The sequence below is a fragment of the Sprattus sprattus genome (genome assembly GCF_963457725.1).
Source record: "Sprattus sprattus genome assembly, chromosome: 6".
NCBI classification, from domain to species: Eukaryota; Metazoa; Chordata; class Actinopteri; order Clupeiformes; family Clupeidae; genus Sprattus; species Sprattus sprattus.
The window spans coordinates 29,858,946-29,869,375 of NC_137925.1; the positions used below are offsets into that span (position 1 = coordinate 29,858,946).

Here is a 10,430-nt window from a genome sequence, read left to right on the forward strand (position 1 = left end):
AAGAAAAGAAAGAAGAGTGAAGAAAGGAAAGAAGAGTGAAAGAAGGAAATAATAGTTGAAGAAGGAAAGAAGAAAAGGAAAGAAGAGTGAAAGAAGGAAAGAAGAAAGGAAAGAAAAGTGAAAGAAGGAAAGAAGAGTGGAAGAAGGAAAGAAGAGTGAAAGAGAAAAAGACTGAAAATATTGAAAAAAGGAGATAAAAATGGAGTGAAGAAGAGAGATTGACTGTGAGAGAAAGTAGACTGAGAGGGATAGAGAGAAAGATGGAGAGAAAAAAAGTAGAGAATGGAAAGTGTCTTAATGTTCCTAGTTACAGTTAAATTGAGAGGGACAGAGAAGAGGTTCCTTTGATTTGGCGCAGCTGTCAGTGAAGCACAGGTGCAAGCCAGTTTAAAGACCCTATTATGATGTCATAATGGCCCAATGTAAGTCAATGGGAAAATTTCGATTCGTTTTTATTAATATCTTAAAAAGTATAAAGTTTAGAAAAGTGAAAAATACATAGCATAAGTGTCCTTTACAAGACCTACGCGACAAAGTTTGAATTAAGTTTCTACGTTAAGCGGTTCGGGTAGAATTAATCGAAGAAAGAGGTAACAAGAAGAAGAAGAAGAAACCTAGGAATAACAATACAGGGCATTTCATGCACTGTAATTAACCCCAACGCTGAAGCAAGCAGGCGCCTTAACGAAGGTGCTTGTCACGTGCCCATACTATGTGCAACATACGGTCTGAATTCCTTTGAATGCGTCATATACATATTTTCTTAGAACATCACGCTTTTTGTTTTGATTAAGCATAACATTTCCATGCACTCCTTTGCACGCTTCCTATACACTTGCTTCCATACATAAAAAGAGTATATAAGACCTACCATTTCTATCCACTGCCATTATCGAATAAAGTGAATACAAATTGCTGCATTGTGAGAAGAAAGACACTTCCATAGTTCTTTACGTGAGGAAGATAAATTAGCTTTTGGTGAAATATCTTTATTTCATGTGATACACTTCGGTGTTTCTTTAACTTTACTTTTTTTACAGCAGAGAATAATAGTACATTATTCACACAAACTTTGCTAAACACTAGTAGACAGCATATTTCAAATACACAGTTCAGATTAGCACACAGCTGAGTCAGTCAGTGACAAGTGTTGAGAGACTTGTTCGATGAAGTTGAATACTTTACATTTTTTAAGTCATCAAATCAGCTATAGAGGATAGTAATAAGTATTCATGTTGCTTGGATGTTCACAACAGCAGTGGTTATAATCAGGTGTGTGTGTGTCATTTTGTGAGAGAGTGTTCTGGTGCAATGGGGTGTATGTGACGCTTTTAAGCAACAACTGCCAAATTCAGACTAATGTTTGTTAATGTGACAATGACTACCATGAATGTAGGGGCGCTTCCCTAATCAGTGTGACCATAGTGACAAGAAAATGACAATATAATCAGTCCCTTCTCCTCAAGATACAGTATCCAAGTATACACGCAAAGAATAAATAACTGATAACTTTTTCCACGTGCCACCATTTATGTCATTTGGTCAAGCGTACAATGTTGTCATCTGTTGCTAGTGAAATAAAAATAAATAAATTAAGACATTAAAAACCAAACAGTCTTATACAAGCAAAAGCAACAAATGTCAATCTACTCATGTTATTTTTTGCTTGTTTTTTCCCCCCACACTGAAGCCTATGCTGCATATGAAGAACTTTGACTATCTGCTCAGCGAAACACAACATCCTCCGATCAAAGCAATTCAACAGGCCCTTAAAACACCACTTCATCATGACTTGATTTAGTGTAACAATTATCATCTTTTAAAAACAAAAACAAAAAAATTATGTCGCAAGGCATTTATACTGTCATTCACCTTCAGGTCTTGCATGCTGTTCCTACAACGGTGTACAAAACAAATGAAGAGTACAAATGAAACACTAATATCTGGCAGTCTATGGGTGCCGAGCAGGACACACCTGAGGGCTCACTCCAATGCTGCCATCTGCCTGTCCGTATGTCATTTAGACAGACCGCTTGAGTTACAACTTGCTTCAAAGAGCCACTGGTTAAATGGGAGGTTCACAGTTACATATTTAAGTGGGGGTTAGTGGACATTCTCTGTAGTCCAATAGTTCATTTTCAGACCGTGTGGTGAATAAGAGACAGTAAAGTATATAGGATAGTTCTAAGCTAGATATACAGTATTGTTTTCAGAGTAAGTGTCCCTTTTTTGATTAAATGCAGATGAAGGCTTTATTCCTTCTAACTATATTGTACATTTTGTCTTGATCAATCCTCAACACATTATTGATAAATGAAACTGGCTTGCTTGCAGAGGTTTGACCACATGTATGTTCTTTGGCTATTCATGACAGTCCTGGATTAAAAGAGTCTTGACTAATCTCTGGTCCCTTAAACCATTTCTGAACTCAACTGCAGGTGTATTGATGACTGTTCTTCCAAGTTACTAATTGAAGAGATTTCTAAAAGAAATCCCCTTATCCATTGCACTGGGTTCCTATTCGCATGAACAACTGACCAACAAAGACAGGGACCAGTAACAGTTGTTTGCCATCTCTCAGCCTCTACTAGGCTTTTCTTGCCCTCTCCTACGGTAACAATCGGCTGAAATAAAAAGCAAGGCATCAACACAGGACTTTCACCCTACCCCTCAAGTCACTGAAATAAGTGGAAAAGAACATGACTTCACAACAACGAGTGTGACACCACCAATGCTCCAAAAAGGTGCAAGAACGTAAGAGCAGTGAGCTACCTCAGTCTGCAATCCTATAGAACGCCATGCAGTGGAATTGATGAAAAATCGGAACACTTTAGCATTTCACCTACGCTGTGTTAGATATTTTTTGTCTTTTTTAGTTTTTTTTTAATCCATGACTAATATTTTCTGAAGATAACCTTTTTCTTTTTTTAAATACAGAGTTATAGCACATCCACACGGACACTCCGAAAAAAAATCACTGAGTTGAGGGAGTGGGAGGGAGGGGCGTTTCTCCAGCTACTGGCGCCGAGCGAGCCAGGAGCCAGGAGTGGAGCGAGTGGCCGCTGAGAGACAAGCTGTTGGTGGGGAGGAGGCAGGACTGGTGGTGGGGGGGTGGGTGCACTAGCAGGAGCAGCTGCTCTCGGTCACTGGCAGCTCTGGGGGCTTCTCCAGTTTGATGTCGATCACTGGGAGGGAGGGGTTAAGGACACATCATTTCACATCCAGGATGTAATTACGTTAAAAGCAGAAGCTAGCGTCAACCATGCACTTCCTCATAACCACTAAGTAATACAGCAGTAATTAAAGCTGCAGTAATGTTACCTATTGCATTGATGTTTGATAATGGATCCTTAATGCAAACTGATGCCGATTTGGGTTCATGAACATATATTGAGTGCCCACTGAAGTCAGAGCCATGGGAATTGGTTTAGTTTGGCGTTTTCAGTCTAAAACCCGCAAGGCGCAACAAAGATCCTAATCATCTCACTCCCATACGGCTCTTTTTGGCAAAACAAGTTAAACACACCCTACCTTCAAAAATATCCACATCGTACGTACACTCTTACGTCAGAAAAATACTCACAAAAGCCCTGATTCACTGACACAAGATACTCAGGTTATACCAGTTCTGTATCACCTTTCATCTTAAACGCACTGGAAGAAAACACTAATATAGTACTACAGTAACAATGCAGGAATTAACAATGCATTTTTGAGCCTCTCAGAGACAAGCAGCATGCTGTGTGTGAAAGGATACTGTCCTCTTTGCTCTTCTCTGGTGTGCTGTCCATGCCAGGCAAGGCGGCAGCCACACGACGGAACAGCTGAAGAGAAACAGGGAAATGGGTTGCAGTGAAGCAAGTATGACACTAGCTATCATTTGCTTACAGCATCTTTGACTGACTCATGAGCAACTCTTGTGGATTTGTTTTTTCTTGATAAAATGCTACTTATACAATATTGTGAAGGAAAGCAGGCAGGCATGAAGGCAAAGCTAAGGTATGTGAATCAGGAACACAGACAGAAACACAGTAGCTGAAGACCAATTACTGGACACTCAGGCCGCACAAAGTGATGAGCACAACACACACTAAGGTACAACAACTACTAGCTTCATTCAAACCCAGACTTGGGATGGGACTAATAGAGAAGATGGTCAACTATAACACTGTTGTTATACACCAGTTCACTGGAGGTCATTTGCTTGCTTAAGTTTGATTGAAGCCAGAAAACATGAACATTATTAAGAAAAAAAGCCACAGGTATGAGAACACATTTACAGTACACACACAAGCATGAGGGGCTGAGACACCACCCTCGTGTGACTGCGTTAAAAAGAGAATAAACGTCACTGGCAAAGGGAGGGGGAAAGAAAAGAGAAACAGAAAGGGCAAGGTGTGGTGGGGGAGTCTCAGGGTGGGATGGTGGCGCATAAGGAAGGGTCTGCCCTGTCTTTAATCGGGCATCTCTACCTGTTTGACATTGTAGCCAGTCTTTGCGCTGGTCTCAATGAACATGACATTCAGTTCCTTAGCTCTCTGCTCGCCTTCCTCCGTGGTGATCTGTCTACTCAGGGCCGGGCACAGAGGAACGAAGCGAGAGAGAGAACCCACAGAGGCACCAAGGAGAAGAAACAGAGCATGAGAGACGACAGTAAACAGGGAGAGAGAGAGAGAGAAAGAAAGAGAAGGAGAAGTAAGAATAACTCAGAAAATGTGCTAGCCCTTTAGAGAAATGTCAGTGTTAGTACAGCCGGAAGAGGCACAGACTTCCAAGAGAAGGTGGAAAAAGAGAACAGGAAGGACTGCTGTTGTAGGACGACAGCAGCGCTCACTCCTTCTGTTCTTTAAGACATGACAATCATAGCAGAGAAACAAAACACATATGCACATGTTCATATTGCCACCCTTAAGGAGCACAGCCACACAGAGGCTCCATGTCTTCTGAGACTGAGCACACAGACTGAGGAGAGTTTATCACAGCATCACTTTGACCTCTGGAGCATATGAAGGCCCACCTGCTTGACGTTATAGCCAGCCTTGGCGCTGGTCTCTATGTACATCACATTGAGCTCCCGAGCTTTCCTCTCCGCAGCCTCTACTGACACTTGCCTGCCATTGCCCATTGGGGGGGGGGGGGGTGGAGGGGCAAGACAGGCGCGGATGAGGTGGAGTTGGAGTGGTGGGGAACAAATTCAAAGGTGGGAACAAAAAAAATGGGGAAACAAACATAAATCTAAATCAGAATGGGGATAAAGAAATCAAAGACTTAACCAAGAAACTTAACAAACAACGAAAACACAAGTGAAATGATAAACTGTAAATATACATTATGAGGGTTTGAATCAAATAAAACAAAATGGTATAACAGAACTAAACCAAATATGAGGCATGCCTCTGAACATTACACTGGTATGAAAGGGCATTTTATCTTCCATCATGTGGACCCATGTCTACTCTGCACTCTTCCATGTTCTACAAAGATCTGTACCTTTTATCAGCCAAGTCTGTCTTGTTGCCCACTAACATGATGATGACATCACTCCCTCGCTCTGTTCTGACATCATCAATCCACTTTGAGGTCTGCTGGAATGAATTTAAGTCTGCAGAAGAGAACAAGGTCAATAGGTGACAAAAAGAAATGCTTATGGACATGGTATATTGTAAAAGTGTTGTTTCTTTATATCGGCACATGTGTTTAACAAGCATGAATCTCAAACCCAGGTTTTAAATCACACAGAGTAAGCACACTGTTAGTGAAGAAAAGTTCAACAGCACTTTAGTTAAAGCACAGAGCCCATGATCGGGTACCCGTCCACCCATCTAAACCACCTGAACTAACTAGTCCCTCTCTGGTGCATGGTCCTCACGCTGGCCTGTCCCATAGCACCCTTGGATTGCCCCTAGCAGCCTGACTCACTGGTGATGTCATAGACCACCACAGCGATGGTGGAGTCACGAATGTAGCTGGGGATGAGGCTGCGGAAGCGCTCCTGACCGGCAGTGTCCCACAGTTGGAGCCGAACCTGAAGATCCATGCAGACAGAGGGAGAGAAAGAGGGAGAGCCAGAACAAGAAAGCAACATGAAGGAGAGGTTGCGAGAGTGAGAGAAGACAGACATGGAGGTGGAGGAGGGAAATAGAGAACGAGCAAAGACTTAAAGGAGTTGCAAAGAGGCAGCACAAAAGATCACCCATTCAGAAATAAGGGAGGTGGTCTCGGATAAAGGCAACAGTGGCAATCATACATTCTGGAATGTTCTGGAAAGCCCAATATGAAGTTATGAATGTTGGATCAAAATCCCTTCTTTAGGTCGCCAGAGAGGTTGTGTTGGTGACCGACACCTGTTGTGTTGGTGACTGACACCAGAAAGCCTTTATCTGAAAGTGTCTCCCTATTCCTGCCCTCAAGCTTCCCTGCAGGGGCCGCATTCATTGAGTAGACATACTTGAACCTACATTAGTCAAACACAGACGTCCACCTTCTCTGGGGAAATATCTAAGGGCCCTGAAAATCTCAAGCCCTTCAGTGGTAGTCGCAGATTTCCCCATTCAGAAATGCCAAGGTGAATGTAAGTGCTGGCCAAAGTGTTCAAGACAGCTCTATGAATGCGGCCCTTCCTGCCACCGCCTCCAGCTCACACCCCGTCGGCCACATGGTGCAGGGCAACGGTGCCAGGCAGGTGGGAGCCGTTGGCGATACCTACTTGCTATGTCATAGACCACCACAGCAGCGGCTGAGTCTCGGATGTAGCTGGGGATGAGACTGCGGAAGCGCTCCTGCCCGGCAGTGTCCCACAGCTGGAGACGGATCTGTGACCACATCAGTGTGAGCCCAATAGACCCAGCCAACAACAGCAGAATGGGAGTGGGGGATGAACAGAAAAACAACCAACGTAAAGAACACAAAAGAAAGACAGGAGGGCAGTGTGGCAATGCAATGTGTGGATAAATTAAAATGCACGTCTCATGAGGTGAAGAGACAAACGTCGAATACATCTACAAAATAAAACCAAACTCTAAAAGTGCATCACACTTCTGCATTTGATTGAAATATCAGCTGATGAGATGAGATGATGAACTAAGATGAAATGCCAACAACCAAACAACTAGCAATGGTAAAGATGCTTAAAATGTGAAGGAGTCAGGTTAGGTTGAAGAAACATGCCTACCGTACGATCTTCCAGGTACATCGTTTTTGATAAAAAGTCTATTCCAATTGTTGCCTGTGAGAAAAAAAGTATAATAAAGGCAATATACACCTTCAGTATGTAACCTAATTCTAAGTCCAGAAATCAATACCTTGCGATGTCATGTGTAGCTGACTTTCAAGAACATCAAAACAGCAATGCCAGTGCTCCCTATTGGTTTCAGCTGTCTCATCTCTTTCAAATGCTTACCTGATAGGTGTTGTCAAAGCTGTCGTACATAAACCTGGTGATGAGTGAGGTCTTCCCCACTGCAAAGACAATGTATGTCAATGAGCAAGACAATATATGTCAATGAGCAAAACATCGAGTCAATAAACAAATCAGTCATGTTAGTCATCTGTTTCGGCCACGTTGATAAGGTGAAAGGGTTAGATTAGGATGACTGTTCAACAGAGCCTGATGAACTCTGATCGCTGAGTTGGCAACAAGGGTGGTGCCAGAATCCTCACATAATGGATGTGAGCTAGCTAGCTAACTTCATGGAGAAATCGTTATACAGGCTCCAAATTAAACTTGCATTTACAACTGCATCGACTGGTGCTGTGATAAAAAGAACCAATATAGCTACAACCGAGGAATATATGTTTCTGTAGCTTTCGTGGCGAAGGTGGGTCGATATACAAGAACGGGTAGCTAACATTAGATGGTCAACTAGATCCTAGTTGAGCTGGGTAGCCCTCGCTACCACTAGCCTCAGGCTCAATCATATAAGTTAGCCGGCTAACGGGCTAGCTGGGTCAAAATCATTAATATTGCCAAATAAATTTTGACAATACACTATACACTATATCCAAGCTGTCTGATAACACACGGTGTGGCTCGCATCCAATGAAATACAACACACAGTATTACTTACATACATAGAAGGAATGATTTATCTAGACCTGACTTCCTCTGGCTTGCAAGCCGACTACGCTAGCTAGCCAAAGCCGACAGCTAATATATACACCCAACATTAACCGTGTAACGTTGAACACCACACACAATAACGTGCGGGACTAGCGATTTAAATACACATGATAAAACCCAAAGGAACTCTTTCGGATAGCAACCTTTTCGCTTAGCACTTACATGTAATTGTGAATAAATGTGAATTGAGATACAACGTACATTCTCAGCTCTTGCCTAGTTAGCTTCTAGCTTAGCAACTTATTCAATATCAGGGTGGATAGCTAGCTATGATATCTTATAACAGCAGGGTATAAGGTTGCTAACGTTAGGTAGCTAGCTGATGTCATCTGTTAGTGCGAAGAGAGATGGCTAGACAAGGAGCCACCAGACACAAAATATAATTTGTTCAATATTGTCAAGAGTATCCACCTCATGTTTAATTTGAACCTTAGTGTATACATGTCACTTCACTGACATCGGGTATGGTGTACATGTTAGCTGACATTAGTTTGCTGTGGAGAGCATCCTTGGATCGGCCTGTCTCGTCGGCCTTAGTGGCTACGTTACCGTCGAGCATCCAATGAAACAAATCACTCAATTGCAAACCATCTTATAAACTGAGGAATCTTACCACTTTGCTCGCCTAAGAAAACGAGCTTGAATTTCCGCAGGGGGTTCCCAAACTCTCCACCACCCGTCGTTGTCGACATATTTATTTTACGATACAGACAAATCCCTGTTTACTTTCTATACAGAGAGGGGTAATACACGGTGTGTGCATATGACTGTGCCTCTGTTTCCTGTACGCGTTAGCGCCTCGTAGTGACCAAAAAGGGTTGCCCCAAGAATATCTATTATAACAGGGGTGGGATTTTTTCTTTCACACGAGAGTAAGTTAGCCAACATCTTTGTCAACCATTGCAAAACTTTAATCGAACTTTTACTTGAAACATAGATTTAAGCATACCATAAAACATGAACGTTTCTGGGGAATCTACTGTTGTTGTGAGAGACGGTCTCTTTCTAGCCCCCTTGTGGTCAAACCGTAGACCAGGCAGCATTTTGTTGAGGAGGGTCAGTCAAAGTCCCTCAAAGTAAATTTCAGTAAACCCAGCACATGTCCTGGTAATGAGAGGGGGGAATTGCTGCATCACGAAGAAAAAATAACGGTTTCTCTTCACCATATCTAGACTAACAAAAGACAACACTGTGTTCCTATAACTTGTAGCAGTAGCATTATGACCTTTTTCAAACATTTTCAAGAGAAAAAAATCAGTCTTCTCCCCCTTCCTTCACCCTATAGTCCTCGCACGAAGCTCTGTGAATATCTCTGTAACCCTGCAGTCTAATGCACTCCTAGAATCCTTTACACCTATTGACCTTCCTGACCTTCTCGTCTAAATCATCAGTGTGCTTACAAGACCCCATGCCTACAGAACTTTTAAACACACACCGCCTGTAATTAAATGAGACACACTACACTACTGAAAGCAATTAACAACTCCCCAGGGGGTTTCAGGATATGTACCACATTCATTAAAAATAGCAGTGATCAAACCATCTCTCAAAGAACCAAACCTTGATAACCTGGCTACTAACAGGCCAACCTCCCTTTCCTGTCAAAAATACTTGAAAAAGTAATAGCAAACATCTAAACATACCCCAAACATTCAGTAATAGCAGACATCCAAACAACACCCAAGAAATGCTCCGATCTGGCTTTAGAGCCCATCACAGCACTGAATTGGCCGTAGTTAAAGTTTCTAAATGATCTAGTCATTGCATCTGATCATGGAAACATTTCAGTACCGGTTTTTCTAGACCTTAGTGCTGCTTTTGACTCTATAGATCATCATATTTACTACAGACACTTGAACACCATGTTGTAAGCCTGTGCCCTTTCTTGGCTTAGGTTACCTTTCTAACCGTCTTCAGTTTGTACATGTCCACAATGAATCATCCAGTCATACCAAAGTAAGTTATGGAGTTCCCCAAGGCTAAGTGCTTCGGTGCTGTAATATTGAAGCTTGTCATTACCTTCCATTGCTATGCTGATGACTCCCAACGATACCTATCTATAAAACCTAATGAAATGATCTAACTAACTTAGATAGAAGCTTGCCTGAAAGATGTCAAAGTATGGATGACTAACAATGTCCTTCTCCTTTACACAGATAGAACTGAGCTTATGATTGTAGTCCCTTAACATGTGAGATCGACCCTTTTCAGCCGTCCACCCACACTCCATTGTATCTCAATAACATCCAACTCAAGTGTCCAAAGATATTGGTGCAAAGACCTCTCATTCCACTCGAATATAAAACAGATC

At 42.2% G+C, this 10,430-nt stretch overlaps 1 protein-coding gene across 3 annotated transcripts; it reads right to left on the minus strand.

Annotated features, from left to right (window-relative positions):
- Positions 1-986: 986 nt before the first annotated feature.
- On the minus strand, positions 987-8,883 carry rab41 (RAB41, member RAS oncogene family). Of its 3 annotated transcripts, XR_013968703.1 has the most exons (9): positions 8,733-8,883; positions 7,400-7,458; positions 7,172-7,225; positions 6,707-6,812; positions 5,491-5,602; positions 5,018-5,111; positions 4,473-4,566; positions 3,758-3,824; positions 3,139-3,185 (listed from the first exon to the last, which is right to left on the minus strand). XR_013968703.1 is itself a non-coding variant. In XM_080841012.1 (8 exons), exons 1-8 carry the CDS (start codon positions 8,809-8,811, stop codon positions 3,121-3,123), a joined length of 636 nt encoding a protein of 211 aa, XP_080697138.1. In that variant the 5' UTR covers positions 8,812-8,883; the 3' UTR covers positions 987-3,120. The 3 variants fall into 3 exon arrangements, 2 of the variants coding, with proteins under 2 accessions (XP_080697138.1, XP_080697137.1); XM_080841012.1 differs by lacking the exon at positions 5,018-5,111 and having other exon boundaries at positions 987-3,185; XM_080841011.1 differs by lacking the exon at positions 4,473-4,566 and having other exon boundaries at positions 987-3,185.
- Between the last annotated feature and the right edge of the window lie 1,547 nt (positions 8,884-10,430).